General features: G+C 51.8%; 3 protein-coding genes across 3 annotated transcripts; 1 reads left to right on the plus strand and 2 right to left on the minus strand.

Annotated features, from left to right (window-relative positions):
* The first annotated feature begins 15 nt into the window (after positions 1–15).
* On the plus strand, positions 16–810 carry LOC128713724 (general odorant-binding protein 67-like). Its single transcript, XM_053808590.1, has 4 exons — positions 16–57; positions 122–298; positions 361–627; positions 700–810. Exons 1-4 carry the CDS (start codon positions 16–18, stop codon positions 808–810), a joined length of 597 nt encoding a protein of 198 aa, XP_053664565.1.
* Positions 811–1,045: 235 nt separating this feature from the next.
* On the minus strand, positions 1,046–9,473 carry LOC128711044 (serine protease nudel). Its single transcript, XM_053805911.1, has 15 exons — positions 9,443–9,473; positions 8,677–8,826; positions 6,903–8,609; positions 5,681–6,798; positions 5,269–5,602; positions 3,949–5,209; positions 3,708–3,877; positions 3,529–3,642; positions 3,289–3,463; positions 2,615–3,226; positions 2,364–2,533; positions 1,976–2,299; positions 1,766–1,895; positions 1,483–1,698; positions 1,046–1,418 (listed from the first exon to the last, which is right to left on the minus strand). Exons 1-15 carry the CDS (start codon positions 9,471–9,473, stop codon positions 1,046–1,048), a joined length of 6,885 nt encoding a protein of 2,294 aa, XP_053661886.1.
* A 5,183-nt stretch (positions 9,474–14,656) lies between these two features.
* On the minus strand, positions 14,657–19,149 carry LOC128711025 (zinc finger MIZ domain-containing protein 1). Its single transcript, XM_053805891.1, has 10 exons — positions 18,990–19,149; positions 18,506–18,771; positions 17,333–18,431; positions 16,914–17,260; positions 16,605–16,817; positions 16,388–16,530; positions 15,822–16,313; positions 15,512–15,734; positions 14,884–15,447; positions 14,657–14,794 (listed from the first exon to the last, which is right to left on the minus strand). The coding sequence occupies exons 1-10, from the start codon at positions 19,147–19,149 to the stop codon at positions 14,657–14,659; spliced, it is 3,645 nt and encodes a 1,214-aa protein (XP_053661866.1).
* Between the last annotated feature and the right edge of the window lie 88 nt (positions 19,150–19,237).

Consider the following 19,237-nt stretch of genomic DNA (forward strand, 5'->3'; position numbering starts at 1 on the left):
CGTCCATCGGAAACCATGTTCTCATTTGTGTTGGTAGCATTGGCCATCATTGGCATGGTGAGAGTTGCATTGCAAACCAGTTGGAACAATTCCTGAAGGCTCTCTCCCGTTTCTATACCAGGTCGCCACCCAACCACCGCCACCGGATGCGTCCTGCTTTCAGCCGACCACGGTAACAGCCGATGACTGTTGCAAACTGCCGAAACCGATCGATTCGGCGGTGATGGACAAGTGCAAGGCGAATAATCCACAACCCGGCCAAATGCCAGCACCAGGCGTACCACGTACGGAGGGTTGTGTAAGTAATGGGACGGGTCGTGTCGATGTTCCCACACGCTAATTTAAACTCCCGCCCAACAGTGCATAATGCAGTGCGCCATGACCGAAACGGGTGGGTTCGCGAACAATGCGCTCAACACGGACGCGATCAAGAAATCGATGGCCAGTACGTTGGGTGCGGACCCAAACTTTGGTTCGCTCGTTAACGGAGCGGTTGACACCTGCGCCCGACAGATCCAGAACGATCCCGCCTACAGTGTGGCACCGATATCGGCCTCACCGGACCGGGCTGGGTGTAGCTTTATTCCTCAAGGATTTGTCAACTGTCTGTACACGACGCTGTTCAAGGTAAGGCAGAGCGGGCTCTTGTTGGAATTGGCCTGTCAGCAGTACTTACGACCGGTCATTTTTGCTTTTCAGAGTTGCCCGGCTAGCGCTTGGACTGAGAGTGGCGACTGTCAGGCCTTGAAGACGAAGCTGAACAGTGGATGTCCGTTTTTCCTGCTGATGGGTCGTGGACCGAGACAGTAACCTGCTGATGGGTTGTGGACCTAGACGGCAGGACTGGCCTCTCCATCGTAAAAGTGTTTCTATCCACTAGCATTTGTGTGTTTTTGTGTGTTTGGGCATTACCATACCGTACCAATAAACAGATTGCAATCCAGTGGTACGTTTCGGAGGTGAGTCAGTGCGCTCGGTAGCCTACCGGTTGTTTGCTTCTTGACATTAGGGTGCTACTTTATTACTAAACACTGCCGGTCCATTCTCACGGTGCACACAACAACTCCAGCCGGTGACAGTTCTGCTCATCCTCGTAGTTCCAGTTGATCACCTTAAACATTGGCCGGCTCGGTTTCATGTAGAACGTGTGGTTCCTGTTGATGATCACCTTGGAAAATTTGTTCTGCACGATCGTTTTCGTCGCCGACCGGCGCAGCTTATCGACGGCACTTTCGGTTTCGTTGGCCGTACGCAACCGGGCACCCTCCACGATCGCCCGTCCGTAGATCTTGCGTACCTGGCTGTAGCCGAGCTGTTCGCAGATCCGCCGCATGTACTCATCGTCAAACTGGGTCGCCTTCGGGAAGCACTTCGAGTGCCAGATGCCAAAGCTTTGCTCCATCAGCTCCCCGTACCCGCTGGAAGGAGAGGTTAGGTTTTAATGTAGCGCTCCGAATGATTGTTACGCGTGTTAGGCCTTACGCTTCGTAAGAGTTCTGCTGCAGTGCGTAACAGTACTGTTCGTCCTCCCCGTCCGGGCAATCGCGCTCCTTGTCGCAGACAAAATCGTACGGCACACAAATGTCCGACTCACCGCACCGGAAGCTGGTGGCGTGACACCGACAGACGCGCGGGTTTTCATCCGATTTGTCCCAACAATTGCGCACTCCGTCGCAAATTTTTCCCGGGTCAGTGATTCTACCGCGGGGGAAAAAAACAAGATGATTGAGCGTTCGAAAATGCTTCAGGACATCACCCGACTTACTTCAAGTATGTGTAGCACGAGCAGTCGTGCGGTTCATCCGTTGAGTCCCCACAATCATTCTTCCGGTCGCAGAAGTTAGCCTTATCGATACACCGTTCGTTTGCACAGCGCAGCTGATGCGGTAGACAACCTTGCACAGAGCGAATACGTTGCGAGGTTATTACATGCAACAAGAGCGAGCGAGCGAGCCTTATTCCAATCGTTACTTACTGCTGGTATGATTGCGTGTGGCACACAACGCGGGACTTTCATCCGATCCATCGCCACAGTCCGGTTTACGATCGCACAGCAGCCGCTCGCCAACGCACTTCCCATACCGGCAGCGTTTTCCCGCACAGTGCGGTTCGTCGTACAGCTGTTCGCCACACTTCTCGTTGTGCAGCACGTGCTGGATCTTGTGGTACGATTCCACCAAGCTGGTCACCCGAACAACTTCGTTGAAACCGCAGAGCCCCCGTTTGTGCTGGTAGAACCCTACCGGATACCAGCCGGAACGGTTCGTCTTGCACACGATCACACCGGAGCGTGTCGCTTCTGTCGGAGGAATAAATAAATATTAGCAGCGAGCTAAGCACTGTTAGGCTATAATAGACCATACCCGGGGTGTAACACGACTCGTGATGATAGTAAGGCTGCTTAAGATCCTTATGATAGCACCGAACACGCTCTCCTTGACAGTTTGTCCCATTGAGATGCACTCGTAACGTTTTCGTTCTACCGTACTTGTCCTGTCCCACCGCCAGACATTCACTATCGGTGACGTTTTCACTGCAAGATACCAGAAAAAAAACTGTTCTATAAGGACGTCCTCTGAACACCTCCCTACAACCACAAGCGAATTCCACCTACTTCTCCGGCACAAACGTAGGCAGCACATGGCGACTGAAGGACAGCTTGGTCGCCAGATGCAGCATGACCGTTTCGGCTTCCGGTATGTAGTGGTAGCAGTCGACACGCACCACCTGTTCGTAAGGTCCCTCGATGTTTAGGTACGATTTGGCACCACCGGCCACGACCGCCAGATACTGATGCCGTAGATTGACCAACCGCGTACAGCTGCCCGCCACTATGATCCAGCTCGCATCGATGATCAGCCCACTGCAGATCAGTACCCCGTCGAGGTAGATGTTCGTATTCCACGGCCAGTCGTAATCATCGCCAAAGTTCTCCACTAGCTCGATGTGTGCGTTCTCCTGGAACACGATCTGCGGCATATGGTGTGGCCGATGGATCGGATTCAGCGGGCGAATGTTCACCTGCACCGGTTCCTGCGTGTGGTTGTGCTCGAAGTGCGCGATATCGTGCTCGGTGGCGTTGATGTGTTGGACGCACGAAACACGCAACGCTTGACAGGTGGCATCGACCGTAATGTTGACGTAGTGGTGATCGCCCCTGTTTACAAGCAACCCGGTCGGAAGCTCGGACGGTGAGATCGATAGCAGTGAATAGTTCCGGAAGCCACTGAAAGATCCAAGAATTAATCGCTGTTCAGCGCGTGGTTGTTATCTGAGGTGAACGCTTACGCAAATCCTAGAAATGAGCAAATCTTGCCGACCGCATGCTCGGTTTTCGCTGTCAGTACCGCTCCACACAGCACCTCCCAGGTGCCGTTCGTGTTTTTGGTGACGATACCGGTGTTGCGGAACAGGGTCAGATTGTTCGCATCGAAGTACACGCGATGTCCATCGGTGAGGGCCACTGGGGTGAGAGAATGTAAGCGTAAGTCCGCACCCGAAGCCGGAGCAGATCGCGCATATACTTACAGCAATCCAGTTCATCCTCATGCAGCGGACAGTCCGGATGTCCGTTGCACACCTGCACGCGGGGAATGCAAACCTGACTGACGCGACACGCGTACTGTCCAACCTGGCAGTTCACTGGCGAAAGAGAAACGGTTGTACAATGGGCGTCCCGAAAACCACGGCGTACGAACATCACTTACTGCATCCCAGCTCATCCGTATGGTCGAGACAGTCCGTCTTGCCGTCGCAAATCAGAAAGTCAAATTTGTCCTGCAGGAAGTCTCGGCACGTACAGTTCAGCTCATCACTTCCATCCTCACAGTCGACGATCCGATCGCAACGATGCGCCATATTGATACGTTGGGTGATGCTAGTGAAGTAATGACGATCATTCAACATGTAGTTTACATTCGCCCGCAAACTTCTCAATTGCTTACTTACTTTTTGCAGGAAAACTGCCGATACTGTGCGGTGTCGTTCGGTGGTGCCGTTGGCACATTCGTCTTCGTGTGCATATTGTGTACCGTCAACCGGAACTCGGCTACTCGTTTGTGTTTCTGCTGGTGCATCACGTCCAGATCGTCGAAGAATGGATGCTCGGGAAGCTCCTCCAGTGGGGTTTCCGTAGTGGACGATGGCAGCGGATGTTCCGTGGCAGTGAAGTTCACCACTGAGGAACCATTTTCTGCCCTGGCCTGGCCACGTACCTCTTTAACCGTTTTCTCCAACGCCTTCCAGATCACCTCCGTGGTGGAGGACGTAATCGGTGCGACAAATGCAAACTCTTTCGCCTCTTGGTCGGTATCGTGTACGGGGAAAATGATTGCCGAATCGGTTGTCGTTGCCTTGGTGGGTGTTGTAGGCGCTTCGGTGGAGGACGGCAATTCAGAGCTGGAACTCTGTGGGAAGGATGTCGTGACTTCCAGCGAGATGGCTGCTGTCGGCGTGCTCTGAGCTGTACTTGTTGCGGTGGTAGTGATCTCCGCAGTGCTCGATTCAGATGACACTTCTTCACGAGCTGTCGTTGTCGTGATGGGATCCGTCTGAGCCGTCTTGGTCACGATCATACTCTCCTGCGCTTCTACACTCGCTTCAAAAACGGTGAACGTCGTTGATTCACCCGATTCAAACAAACCGGGCGTGGTGGGTTCTGTGCTTGCATCGGCCGTATCCACCTGCCGACCTTCGTGCACTTCGGAGGCTCGCTGGGTGACAGTTTCATGCTGCGCTTCGTCACTATCTTCATCACCACGGTGTGCCATCGATCGGAGCATCTGATCCATCGCACAGCCCGATTCGTCTTCACCGCCCAGGCAGTTCACGAATCCGTTACACTTCTTCCCCCGCGGGAGACAGACACCACCACCCCAGATGCACCGCATTCCGGGACAGTCGGCACGGGCGGTTCGTGTCGGCAATGGGGCATTCACCTTCTCCGTGATCCATTCGAGGAACAGTGCCACACGCGTATATACGCCCGGTTCGTGCGCTCTGGCACAGCCTTCTCCATGGCTCACCACACCGGCCAGATACCATTCGGCCGGGTTCGACTTACTCTGACACACGAACGGACCCCCAGAGTCGCCCTGGCACGCGTCATGCCCTCCGTCCTCTTCGGCGGCACAGATCTGCAGACTGTCACGGTCGGATTTGTGTTTGCAGTAGCTTAAGATCGGTACCGACACCTGCATCAGATGATCAGCTGTGGAAGACACACAGATGGAATGGCCACCTTCTTTCCGGACGATTCGGCATACTTACGCGCACCACCTCGCTCCCGGAGGGCACCCCAACCGATAGCGGTACAGACCGTACCCGGCTTGGGGCCCCACATCCAATCCCGATCGTCCGTAGTGCGATGCCTCTCGGGCAGACAGATCGGGCGCACCCAGCGGTTGTAGTGGAACGGGTGCTCCACACGCATCAACGCAATGTCGTTGGCCATCAGCGCCGAGCTGTACGCGTGGTGGATGATCATGTGTGTGACGCGCGTGATCTGGACCTGTGGCGCGAAGCTACGCTTGCGCAACATACCCGAACGCACCTCGAAGAAGTGCTGATCGAAGTTGTCGCAGCAATGGGCGGCTGAAATGATCTGCAAGCGGAGACTTACCGTTAGTGACCTGCGAAGTCTTGCAACTCCGGGAGGGTTTTGTAGTGAGAGGAAACCTACCCAATGCTCGTTGTAGATGCTACCACCACAGTGGTACTTGCCGTCCCGGAAGATGCCCACAATGAATGGGTACGCTTCCGGTTCGGCATGGCTACCGCCGACGATGCGCACACTCTCGACCATCTCGCTCTCGTTGGTCTGCCGTCGCGATCGGACACTGATGCGGGCGAAGTGCTGTTCCTGCAGCTTGCTGGTGCCGCATCGCACCGGTGGACACTTGACCTGCACGTACACCCCGTTACACCCATCGCTAAACTCCGGCTGGGACACCTCGCTGTGCGCGCGCTGACTGATGTACGGGCCCGGCAGACTGCCGTGCCCGTGGCTCAGCAATGGTTCACGGTCCTGCGGTCCGACCTCCGCGTCGCACGCCTCCCGTGCCCACTGCGACGGATTGTTACACACCGGGTACCATTTGCCACGGTAGTTGCGATGCAGCACGCCGGACGCGTGGGGCACCGAGTACGCGAGATAGTGACCCAAATCCTTCACCAGCATCGTGCAGTCCTGTTCGTCCTTCCGGTTGAGACAATTGTCGAACCCATCGCACCGTTCGAGCAGGGTGTAGCACATCGAACCGGACCGGTGTGCCGCCCGATACTCGTCCGGCGTGTGGAAGCACGAGAAGGAGAACTTCTCACACCCGAAGCATCCCATCTCGTCCATCCCGAGCGGACAGTCGGCGTATCCGTCGCAGAGCTTGCGCTTCGGCAGGCGGGACACGCACGAGCATGCGCTCTCGTCGCTGCCATCCATGCAGTCCGTCTTCGAGTCACACCAGCTGCTACGCTTTACGCACTGATGCGAACTGAAGCACGGCACCCAGCCCCGCCGGCAGTGATGACGACCCTTGGCCCGAGCCGCCAAAGACCGGCCCGCCGCAAACACCGACGCCAAGTCCTCGGGATCGTCCGGCTCGGGGTGGGATTCGTTTGCCGAATGATGTCGCGCCGGCGGAGTTGGTACCGTGGTACCGTGGACTTCAGGTTGACCGGCCGCGCCATTACCGTGCATCATGGAGCACAGCAGAAAGGGACTATGCGGGTCCGCTGAAGCTTCCGGAGCTCGCGCACCAGGATGATGGAGATTTTGAATGCTCACCGGCATGTTGATCATAGCTGGGAAGAGAGAGAGAGAGAGAAAAAAACAGAACGAGCCTCGATGTACTCTCTGTCGGAGGTGGCATGGAAGAGTTGGCCCTAACGCAACACAGAACACGCACCTTCGGCAATGCGTGGTTGAATGAGGGCATCGATCGCAGGATCATTCAACGGTTGCTTACCTCCGGCGCCCGGATGATGCGGATGGTGTTGCGGCGGTGGCTGCTGATACGGTGGATATCCACCGCCATTCGGGTAGACGTACGGACCAGTGGCAGCAGCAGGCCGGAACCCGTACGCTGCCGGCGATCCTACCGCGTGGGGTGCGTTCTGATAGAAGCAAACCGTGTTCGGCACGTACCCCGCACCGAATGCCGAGTTGACAATGATCTGCGAGGACGCTTTGGTCGCCTCGCCCGTTATCGGTATGCCGGCCGAATGGTGAACTCCCGGCTGGAAGCCACCGTTGGTGACCGGTCTCATGTGCCCGCCATTACCCGACGCCGACCGCAGCTGATCGCAGAGGCTTAGAAAGGGGGCACTCGGTCCCACCACCAGCGACTGTTGCGGTTGTTGCTGATGAACCGATCGCAGCGGATCGATGGACGTGTCCACAACCACCGTTTTGTGCTGCGGATCGTGGTGCATATGGTCGCGGTTGCGTGACCGTGCCATCACAAACTCGTTAATGTTATCTGGCGGATGTTGCAGCAGATCCTCGTGGAACGGGTGGGGTTGTAGCATCTGGGCAAGCTGCAGTTGATCGACGACATCGTGCAGATTCCGAGCAGCTTGCAGTGGACTCTTGGTGGTAGTCCAACGGTTAGACGTGGATGGGGAGGAAGTTTTCAACGTCGCCGGACTGGAACTGGCGTGGAACAGCTCCATCTCAAAGAGATCGTCACGTTCGGTGGTCCGTTCGGTGGGATGCGACGTGATCGTCTCACCGAGCCTCATATGGTCAAACAGATCGTCCAAGCTGCGGATGGAACTGTTCACCACCGGTTTGTGGAGGTTCGGATCAAACACCAACGGAGCGGCCGGTGTAGTGCTCATCGGCTCCGTAGTGGTACTCCACTTGGCTTTAGACGCGCGGTGAGTAAAATCCGTTTCATTCACCAACTGCTCAACGGTCGCGGTCGGTGAATCATGTTCGGGGGTAGTGCTGCGTTCGGAAGTAGCAACACTCGACGAGGCAGGCTCACTGAGGCCAAAAAATACCTGCGGATACGTGACGGTCTCCTCAGTCGTTAGACCAACCTCGTGGAAACCTTGCAGCAGATTCGCCATCTCCATAAAGCGTGCGTTCATCTCCTCCGACAGACGTTGCAGCTTTTCGTAGATCTGATCGCACAGCTTCCCGTTCGGTGCCTCCTTCCGACACCGGTTGTACTCATTCTCCAGCCGCCGGTAGTCGTGCTGGGCCCGGCGCTTGGCACGCTGCAGCTCATCGAGCGAAATGGCATGACGACGGTTGCGGGAACTTCTCGGCAGTACGGGTTCTGCCAGCGCACCTCCGTACACGATCGGCACCATCCCGTAGTCGTATTCGCGCTGAACACGCCGCCGAACACCGTACGTGATCTCCTCGGAACGATCATCACCCCGTGAGATACGATTGGGTACGAACTCGCCAACATCTCTGCGGCGGCGTTGGCGCTCGAGAATTGGCTCGAACTCCTTCATCAGCTCCAGCAGCTGAAGCGAACTCATCAGTACGTCCTGTGCTTCCGCCTTGAAGTACATTTGACGCACCTCTTCCAGCACGTCGTGTTCCTGTGCCGCAGCCGGTTCTACCTCAACCCGGCCCGCCGTTTGCTGTGGGAGTGCTGGCCGTAGAAGACATATTGAGTAGAAGAATAACCTCACATAATCACATCCAGCAGCAAGACATACCTGCAGAGGATACGGTCATGTAGAACCCAAAGGCAATGGCGGACATAATGAGCACTCCACCGACAGCGGTCAGCATCAGGCACAGCATGTTCGTTCGTGCAGCACTCATCGTCAGCTTTTGCATTCTGGCAGCAGAGGACGATAGTTGCTCTGGGAGTAGAGGAGTAGCAAAAAAAAAAACGGGATGAAAGCAGGGAAGTTTGCAAAAACAACCACAACGTTCGAGTTCACGATCACCAATCCCGAGTGTGCGCAACAATGTCCACCCTATCTAGGTTATGCCACGCACCTTATATGCACATTCCACCCTCCCTCTGTCGGGTTATGTTGTTGTGCACCCATTTCGTCGGACAAACATACATCTGGCGCACGGTTCCGCTTACGTACGAGAAATTGGAACCATTGTTTACAAACTTTACCGAGCGCACCAACGCCGTCTCTCATTCATGCCACCTGTTGCCACCTACCGATGTGTTTACTTGTTTACACCAAAGCAATTCGGGGGTATGTTGAAATTTTTCTACTGAAAACGCGCCCGGGAAGTGCTTTGCAGCCCTTAAAAGAGAAAATCGTCCTCGCGGCGATTTTTGGGTCCCAAGAAAGGTGGCAAAAAAGCGGCTCAGTTTGTTCCAATTTTTCATCAATTACCGCTGGTTGTTTGAATGTTTGCGGGTCAGTTTTCGAAAGGTTGTGTTCCCAAAACAGGGAAGCAGACGTGGGGCTGATCAAATGTAGGGCGGTCGACACCGCATGTTGCCTTACTTACCATCTAGTACGATTTGATCGTGTTCCGCCATAATGGCGTTGATTGAAGATTCTTCCTGTTCCTGTTAGAATGCGAATAGCGAAGAGTAGGCTGTGGACACTCAAACGCATAAAACTACACCTCACACCACAAATCACGCTGTATATGCTTTACTGGTTGATTGGCCGTTGATCGTTGATCGAAGCATTCGCACAATGTTCACACTGTTCACACTACAGTTCGGCTGATGTTTTCTGCACAGCTTGCTGTTCGGTTTTGCTTACACTGCGAGACACATACGGGTGAACTCGATTTTGGCACCTGCCTTGGTCGCCTTGGAAACACGATTTGGCACTGCTGAACCACTGTTTCAGCCACGGTGGCTGCCGAACTACTGCCGTCCGTTGATCGATCGTAATGGCTTTTTCGTTGCGTTCGGTCACCAATGGTCGGTCTGTGTCAGCAATTCTTGCACGGCAGGCCCATAGAGTGAATTGTTTTTTTTTTACTGAAGGAACAGTTGCTTGGATAACTAGAAGTAAAATAAGTTGAGCCTGTTACCATAATAGAGGGGGGGGGGGGGGGGGGGGGGGGGGAGGGGTCAAACATAGCAATGTAATTTTTGCGGTGTTCCACCACGTTAAGCTGAGTTTAAATGTGACCAGAACACAGAATTTGAACGAAATATGAGATAAGTTTACGAGCCCTGATTTACGAAGAGCTATCTTACAGGTAGGTTAAGGACTGTTATGGTGAAAGGATTAATCGCCTATGTTGAACATTGTTCAATGTGTTGAAATAACAGTACAACTTTTATTTTTTAATCATACTTACACTTTTACACATGATTAATATCATTTCTTTGCATTTTTTACAAACAATTTTTATATTATCCAAAATCAGTCTGTTTTATGATAACGAATAGCAGAAGATCATTGTCCGAAGGAGATATCAATGATCGTGATAGAAGATCCTGTTATCACATAAGAGTGATGTTGGAGGGTCCGTTTATGCGAAAGTTATACTAAAGTCTAAAATCAGAATTTGGTATTGGGCAGTTTTTATTCTCAACCGATGGGAAATATTCTTCCTTGGTATCAAAAATCCACAAATGAGCCATTTCGAATGTTGCCTTAACCGAAACAGGTTTAAACGAACGCAAGAAACGCAACAACTTACTGTAGAAAAGAAGAAAAAACTAGAAAATTAAATAAACATAAAACAGAAGAAAGTATAAATAAGTATAGAAATAAAGTTACCATAAAATAATATATAAAAATAAGATAGAAATGTTGGTAAAATGTGAAAAAAAAACCACAGACACAAACAGTAGCAATAAAGGAAGAAAAGAAAGAAACACAATTAAAATTTGAATCATTTACACGTGTGTGAACGTTTGTATATTTTTTTTTGCTTTGTTTTCAATATGTGTATTTTTTCTCTCTTGTTTCTTTATTATGTTCAATTCATTTATTAGTGTTATCCATTGTTACGGCGGCCAGTATCACTTCCTATCACCCGGCCCTACTGGTCTCTGTCAACTGCTGTTAGCAACTTGTCCATTTCTTCTTTTCCATCTTTTTTTTTATCAAGAGTGTTTCACATGTGTGTGTTTGTTTGTTTGTGTGTTTTTTTTTACTCTTCTGTGTACGTGTATGTATTTGCGTGTATTGTAAGTTGTTTTTTGTTCTCTTTCACTATTCTTTTTACCTCAATTAGCCCTTTTTCTTCTTGGAAGTGGTAATCAATCAAAGTACAATGACACAATGCAAGAGAGTGAGAAAGAGAGTTGGCTTGCGGGGTGGGTGGGGCGGAAGGGATCAAGGTGGGAAGGGACACCATCCCTTCCTTTTATCGTATCTCCCTCCCCCTCCCAAACCCCCCTCACTATCGTTCATGATGATAATTTCCTCCGATGTGTTTATGTGTGTATGTGTTTCCCATTTGCTTCATGATTTTATTTTTTCTTTACGTCACGATAGAGTTGTGTTGTGTTTCTAGGGTTTTCTTTAATGTGTTAGTGGGATGTTCATAATTTACTAAGCTGTTTATCGTTATAAGATTCTAGATGGAGGGGCTGGGAAAGATGGGAAATGGTAAAAGGGTTTGCAGATCTGGAGGTGTTTTATTTTCATGGGTTGTCATTTTTTATTACTTTTTTTTGCTTTGTTCTCCTCTCTTCTCTTCTCTCTGTTTTCGCTAATAGTTAGTTTGTTTCTTTTAATGCATTTATTGGTGAGTTTCCTTTTTTGTTTGTTTGTTTTTCTTTACTAATGAGAGTGTGATTGTGTGTGTGTATGAGTGTTTGAACTAGAATGAATGTTAGTCTGCGTGTGGGAGTGTGTGTTTTGTATGTGTGTGTTCACTTACGCTTGAATCGTTTCGTTAGTAATAGTAGGGTTACTTTCATGTTTTGTACACTTTTGATTAATTTTCTTGGGTTTGTTTTTTTTTGTTTGTTTCTTCTTCCACAATCTTCTTGTATTTAAAATTTAGTATCATTAAATGTAACATGTTTCATTTCGTGTGTTGTGTGTACGCATGTGTGTTTGCTTTTTTGTTTGCCTTATCCTTGCTTTAAATTGTTTTAGTTTTACTTTGCCCTTTCTTACTTCTGTTACACCACGTTTTCCTCTTTCATATGCGTTTTTGTGTGTGTTTTTTTTTCCAATCACTTTCCCGTTTTTTTTACCGCTACCGCGTGACGGCACTACGTTCTAAAGCTTAGCAATAAACAAACGTCTTTCCCATTCGCCTTTCCTTTCCCTAAATAAACTTTTCGCTTGTTTTTTTCTTCTTGGTTTTGTTTCTGTCTAGGATGCCCCATTCTTACCTTCTTCAATCAACACCCGCACCTATCGTTCCCAATCATTCCGTTCAAGAAGAATAAACCTCTCATCTTCTTTCTTGCTTAAAAAAAAAGAACCAGAGCACGCACGTCCCCGTGCCGCTGGTAGCATACATACACACATGTAGTAAACATTCTTGGTCAAGCACATTGTCCAACATAAACATCAAACGTAAAATATGTACGAATCTGGAAAAAAATAAAACGAACAACGTGTCTTATGCCTTAAGGATGCGGAAACTCCTTGTGGTTACATCTCAGAAGTGGGATACCGTGGAAAAAATGACGACCAAGGCTAAGAAACAGCCATTATTGCGCAAAGCGCCTTGCGAAAAAGTGAGGTTAAGAGTGTGAACGCAAGCAAAAGAAGATGCTGCTACGAGCACGCTTCAACAAGAGCTTGGAGCTGTTGAAGAAGAGGCAACGAATAATTGGAGCTCAAGCAATGAATCTCCATCCTCCTGTTCGAGGAGTTTGTTCAACAAATTCAGTGGCAATAATGGCGATCACATTGTACTCTGGTGCACGGAATTAGAGTGAATTTCCGATTCGCAAAAGCAACGGCTCCAAGGTATGCTAGATCATTCGACATTGAAAACTGATCGAAACCTTCAGTAAACATCACTCATAGGCAACACATGGAGATTCTTAGTGATCATTCTTGGTGATCATCTTGGAAAAGTCCAATCAATGGACTCGAATTGTCGACATGATATCCTAATGCCGAATTCGAATCTAAACATCGAAGTTCACAAGTTTCCGCACCTTAAGAGAGGGTTATCGAAGAGGAGGGGGCCACCCCACTTCCTGCCACGAGCAACATTGTCCAACATAAGCCGAGCCAACGTAAAGTATGTACGAACCTGAACGAAAGAAAGCGAAACGTCACTTGCCGTTTGGTAAAGCGAAAAGGGAACAAACGTGTCTTATGCCTTATGGATCCGGACAAAACCCCTAGTGATTACAATATATGTATGTATATATATATATATATATATATTTATATAGTTACGTACTAATGGAGTTTTTTTTTGCACTAGTTACAGTACAAAATAGAAAACAGAATATAATACACGAGAAGCGCAGGAGATAATTTACGGTTATTAATAAAAATAATAATAAATAAACGCGCCTAAAACAGGAGCCAAGAGAGGGAGGTCAAAAAAAAAAAAACAGAGGGCGCAACGCAAACGGGGCACGGTTGGTCTTTTGGTGTTAAATAAATAATTCCTTCTTACATAAAGCAAAACGTTAAATTGCCTCCGACACACAGGACATGCTTTTTTTTTTCACCGCAGCCCTGACTGCGGGTTGGAGCTGTGGCCCCTTTGGCCCACCAACCCACAGACCCACACACTCACACGGTCACGCGTAAGCAATGCAATTTTATTAATTTAACTGTACAATTGAACTTCTGAACCGTGCTGGCACCGTTTCCCAGTGCCAGCGGGGCCAAGGTTCGTGCATTGCGTATTGCGTGTGTGGTGGTCGTGCGCGTGTGGTTGTGGTGGTTCGCACTAGAGCAGTTTGGCGTGTTTCGCTAAAAGAGGATGACTGTTTGTTCTATTGTTTTCTTTTGTTGCTTTGCCGGGATGTTAATAAAATAAAGTAACGAACAACGTGCTCGACGAAACCCTTGCTAGGATAATATTTGTTTTGCTTGCTTTTCGCTCTCTCTCTCTCTCTCTCGTGCGCGCGCGCTCTTTCTATCTTCCTCTTTGCTGCATGGTTAGTATGCCCTCACTCCTGTTTTCACTACACTAAGAAGGACACTAAGCGTACACACACACTCACCAAGCACTCAAGGCTGCGGTAAAGGTGGTAGCGTCGTGACAATGCGAGTACCTGATACGATAGATGCTGTGTCTTCGTGTGAGACCCGTGTGTGTGTGTTTTTTTTTTTTTTGTTGCAATCCATTGCTATTTTTTTTCCTGAAAAGCTGTACACTTAAACTAAAAACCCTGGCCACTTAACAAAAAAAAGGGGGGAGGGGGGAGGGGGGTTGGGGAAAGGATTCGGCGCATGGTACACCCATCGAGCTACCCAGTTGAAAAAAAAAAAACAAACCCGATGGGAAAACTAATAAAATAACAACGAACCACGCACATCCCCCTTGGGAGAGCGACGACGGGAATTGGGGGTGGGAAGTGGGTGGTTGTGGGGGTAGTGAGAGAAATAGGAAACGGGAAATGCCCACCCGCACACTACCACTGTATCGTACTACATTAATTCTATGCTTCCTATCCCTTGCTCCTTACGCGCCCTCTTCCCCCCGCCAAATACCGCTCTCCACCGCTCCTTCTTTCCCATTTCGATCCATTCGGTCCGTGCGCGAGATGATGCGCTGGGTTTTGCCTTTTCCCTTTGTGGGGCGGAGAAGCGGTACTTAATCGAACAGTGCTGCCAGAATGTCGTCGCTGTTGGCATTGTTGCTGGAACCGCTCGACGGTGGCGTGTTCAGGTCCGGCGGGTCCAGATAGGCGAGCAATTCCATCGGATCGCCGATACCGTTGTCCGGTAGTAGCTGTTGGCGAGAGAGAGAGAAAAACGAATGCAACCGATTAGCCTTTTCGGGGACTTTCGATTCCTAAGGTGGTTCATTGTAACACTTACGTTAAGATCATTGCCACCCTCACCCTCAATAACGGCGGCCGGATCGAAGTTGAGATCTGCCGGCAGATCGACATCGGTGAGACCGGCCAGCGCGTTCTGGTGGCTTTGCTGTTGCTGCTGTCCCATCATGGTGCCCAGCGAGAGCAGATTCTGCTGCTGCTGCTGCTGCATCATGCTCTGGGGCGAGTTCATCATGTTCTGGGGCGAGTTCATGAGGCTCTGCGGCGAGTTCATGATGTTCGCCGCCGGGTTGTTCGGCCCGAGGCCCAGATTTGCGTGCTGCTGCTGTTGAGGTGAATGAAGCTGCATGCTGTTGTGGCCGGCATGGCCGGGACTGTGGTTCATGTTGCCGCCCGTATTGCTACCGCCACCGTTCACGCTGTTGGTGTTCGGTTGGCCGGTACCGGTCGCGTTGCCGCCATTGCTGCCGGTGGACTGTTGTTGCGGGTTGGAGGAGTTGATGTCGTTCGCTGGTGGTACGCTCGGCGGTCCACCCGGCGTCATCGGATGTCCGGATGAGTTACCACCGCCCGGTGTGTGGGGTGTGTGCGGTGTGTGGGGCATCTGGTGGGTAGGAACGGATACGTTAGACTCACGCATCCAGTTAAAATTCACACACAATACTTACCTGATCGTTTAAAGATTTCTCCATCGCGTTTAGCGGATCGAGCGAGTTAACCGAATCGCTCAGATGGGCCAACGGGTTACCACCGTGGAACTCACCCCCACCGGGTGTTCCCGGACCATTATTACCCACACTGCCTGGACCGCCGGCCGCAACGGGGTTCGTTCCCGGTTCCTGCTTGATGATGGGATTTCCGTACGAATCGTACTGCGGTGTTCGATTGTAACTACAAAAAAGCGAACCAAATGCAACATTTCAATCAAAAAACATCGCCAACTAGATCGGGGGTTTGTTTTCCGGCTCGGTAACTTACTTCGATCCCATCATGCTACCACTAGCGATCGAGCTCATGTCCGGGCTCATGTAGGGGCTCATTGCGTTCATGTTGTCCCAGGTTGGGAGCGAGGTGGAACCGGGCGACATCACCTTGTTGAAGTGTTTCGCATCACCACCATCCGGGTCCGGTTTGATAACCGGGAGCCCGGGTGTACCAGCGCCCCGCCCATTGCCACCACTGGGTTCTGATGGTACCGGGGGTTGCTGTTGATGCTGCATCGGTGGTTGTTGATGCTGTGGATGTTGCTGCTGCTGTTGCTGCTGCTGTGATGATTGTTGCGGGTTAAGACTACCTCCGATGTTAGGATTGTTGAGACTGCCCGGTGGTTTGATTGCTCGCCAGTTTGCCTGCGCATCGATGATCACCTCCTCCGTATCCATGCCGTTCGGGGTGTTGGAGGAGTTGAGCGTGTTCAGTATCGCCCACATGTACTGATCAATCTCGAGCCCTTCCGTTAGTGCCGGTTTACTGTGAAGCGTACGAGCGAAAAGGTAAGCACCGCTCGGTAAGCAATGGTGCAGCGGACGGACGGTAATACTTACTTGCACACTGGACACCGCCAGTTGCCACGCTCGCAGTTCAGCGCGAGATACGCTTCCAGGTCGAAACACTGGATGTGCTTACAGTCGTGACCCCGCGCTGGCAACGTTATCCGCTTGGAGGTTACTGTACACTTTAATGATACCTGTGGCGAATAGGAAATAAGTCGTTTAGTGTCTGCTCTTTCAGGATGGAGCCATCAGCCGCCGGCACCACTACCTTTGCGGACGTTGCAGACGCCTCTGCCGCGAGCGGATCTTTGTCTGGGCCACCGCCGAGCGGTTGATTCGGGTTCGTTGTGTGACTCACGGCAAAGTTGCGCTTGATTTTGGCCACCGCCTGTTCGGCGGACAGTAGGTTACGCTTCAACAGCGTGTGCAGCACATGGTTTACCGACGGTCGATGTACCAGCTGCAGTACGAACAGATGGGACTGAAGCAAAGGCGAAAAAGATGTCGTTAGATTGAGGAAATCGTTTCGAATGGAAAACAAAAAATTGGTTGTCGCCCTGCAGTGAGGGACACTTACGCAGCAACAGGTGCTGACGGTGATTTGGATCGTGTTGCGGCCGGGTTGACAGACCTGCTTCAGGTAGAGCGGCCGATGGGTGTTTTTGTTGTCGCCCCGATCGATCTCGAGCGGTGTCGAGTTTGCAGACACCTGCACGCTCGCCGGCCAGTTCGTGTTCATCTGTCGGTCCTCGTGGTGGAAACACTTCAGCTGCAGCTCGAGATCCGGCCGGCACATGAGCGTGTTGTACACGGTCGACTTCAGCTGGAACACATGGTTGCTGACCGCGAGGTTATGCTCCAGCCGGAACGGTGGCAGCAGGATGCCGTCTCGCACCGGGAATGTCAACCGCAGTTCTTCATCTTCTGGAAGGTAAACGCATCAGTTAGAAAACTCCATCTTTTGTTCCAGGGACTGGCTCACGGGTCAACACTTACTCTGCGGCAGGTTGTTTGGCTTCACGTCCGGGTTGGGGCTGATGTAGGGCGTCATGGAAGAGGCGGGCGTCAGTGGTGGTGTAGGATTGCCCGGTACCGGACTGTGCTGGAAGTTCATGCGAATGTCCGGCTGGTAGCCCTGCATGTTCTGGTAGCCCGTGTTGTAATACTGCTGCTGCTGCTGCTGCTGCGCCTGCTGCTGCTGGTGCTGCTGGTGCTGTGGGTGATGTTGCTGCTGCTGCTGCTGCTGATGGCCCATCAGTGGCCCGGGTCCACCGGGCGCCCCAACCGGTCCACCCACACCCACCCCCGGTCCACCGTAGGGTGGCGTATTCTGGCGCTGCTGCATCATCGGAGGACCGCCGCGGTAGCTCATCGGACCCATCGGCCCATGATGCCTGCCATAGCCGGCGTTCGCTTGCATCGGTAGGGGAACACCAGCGGCAGCTGCTGCGGCTGCTGCTGCCGCCGCCTGGTGCGGTGGGAACGGTCCACCCGCACCCGGCATTCCCTGTCCCTGGCCCATGCCGTACATTGACCGCTTCTGCGCCATCTGCATTTGGGGGTTCGGGTAGGGGGCCATCCGCCGTGGGTGCTGCGGGTATCCGTTCGCCATACCCTGCATCTTGGACATCGGTGACATCTGGTTCATCTGGCTGAGCGGATTCATGCCGCCCATCTGGGCCGCCGCCATACCGTTCATGCCGCCGGCACCACCCGGTCCCATCTGGCCACCACCGGCACCGCCCATACCCATGCCCATGTTCATCATCTGTGCCATCGGGTTCATCTGCTGATGGTGCCGTCCGTATCCACCACCACCCGCACCACCATTACCACCGCCCGTACCGGCAACACCACCGCCCCCACCACCACCGCCACCCATCTGATTCATGCCCGGCATGCCACCGGTTGCGCCGCCACCCATCCCAACGCCCGCACCGGACCCCATTTGACTCATTGGTCCCATACCACCGGCACCACCATTTCCACCACCCATCTGGTTCATGCCATTCATCTGGCCACCCATACCGCCCATTTGGTTCATGCCGTTCATCTGATTCCACGACGACTGCGAATGCATCGCCATGTTGTTCATCTAAGAAAGGACACGAATGGAAACGCTTTTAGTTTGGAAGGTTCTCGTCCGACGTTTTGATTAAATGCTGCTACCTGTGGATTGTAACCGACGTCCATGTTGCCCTGCTGTCCGCCGGCCGCTGCCACCATACTTTGACTGTTGAAACCTTGCTGTTGATGCGCACCGGCAGCTGCTCTTCCAGTCGTTCCAGCTGCCGATCGCTGTTGCTGTTGCTGGGTTGTGGCGGCCTGCAGTTGGCGTTCCTGTTTTGCGTATCCCTTCTGGGTCTGCTGTTGCTGCTTCACGTCGAGGTATCCGGAGGCAGCTTCCGGATGCAGTGTCCCTCGATGGTAGTCTGCTGATGGTCGAATGGAAACGAGATTAATGCGTGTTAAGGGAACGCTTTCAACCGCTTCAATGCTCTGCACAGTGAAAAGTGTCGAACGTATTGCATAACTCTAGGCGCTACAATTTCTCCCGACGGTATGCAATCGGCGCTACAAAAACATCTTTATTTGTAGCTTGTTTGGCGCTTTTCGCGCGTTTACTTTCAACGGACACTCGTACCATACATACCGTGATGGGGATTCTGCAACTGCTGGTAGTGATGTTGCTGCTGTTGCTGATGTTGTTGCTGCTGATGCTGCTGCTGTTGAATGTCGGGATAGCCGCCAATGTAAGGAGATCGACGATCACCCAATGTTGGAGCCCCTAGGGAGCCCCCCTGGGCACTCATATCTCAGCCATTGCTGTAAAGGGCAAGCACAAAACCGAACAAAAAAGATGAAGTTAGGAAGAAGCGTGATGACAATGCTACCCTGACG

Source organism: Anopheles marshallii, chromosome 3, assembly GCF_943734725.1.
Source record: "Anopheles marshallii chromosome 3, idAnoMarsDA_429_01, whole genome shotgun sequence".
NCBI classification, from domain to species: Eukaryota; Metazoa; Arthropoda; class Insecta; order Diptera; family Culicidae; genus Anopheles; species Anopheles marshallii.

Excerpts from the sequence above, each read along its gene's own strand:
- LOC128713724 (XM_053808590.1), top strand. The coding sequence starts at position 16 with ATGTTCTCATTTGTGTTGGTAGCATTGGCCATCATTGGCATG. Across the intron at positions 58-121 it reads CATTGGCCATCATTGGCATG|GTCGCCACCCAACCACCGCC; the intron begins GTGAGAGTTGCA and ends TTTCTATACCAG. Across the intron at positions 628-699 it reads TGTACACGACGCTGTTCAAG|AGTTGCCCGGCTAGCGCTTG; the intron begins GTAAGGCAGAGC and ends TTTGCTTTTCAG.
- LOC128711044 (XM_053805911.1), bottom strand. The coding sequence starts at position 9,473 with ATGGCGGAACACGATCAAATCGTACTAGATG. Across the intron at positions 8,827-9,442 it reads CGATCAAATCGTACTAGATG|AGCAACTATCGTCCTCTGCT; the intron begins GTAAGTAAGGCA and ends CTCTACTCCCAG. Across the intron at positions 3,878-3,948 it reads CGGCAGTTTTCCTGCAAAAA|CATCACCCAACGTATCAATA; the intron begins GTAAGTAAGCAA and ends TTACTTCACTAG.
- LOC128711025 (XM_053805891.1), bottom strand. The coding sequence starts at position 19,149 with ATGAGTGCCCAGGGGGGCTCCCTAGGGGCTCCAACATTGGGTGATCGT. Across the intron at positions 16,531-16,604 it reads CGTCTGCAACGTCCGCAAAG|GTATCATTAAAGTGTACAGT; the intron begins GTAGTGGTGCCG and ends TATTCGCCACAG. Across the intron at positions 16,314-16,387 it reads TGGCGGTGTCCAGTGTGCAA|TAAACCGGCACTAACGGAAG; the intron begins GTAAGTATTACC and ends TACGCTTCACAG.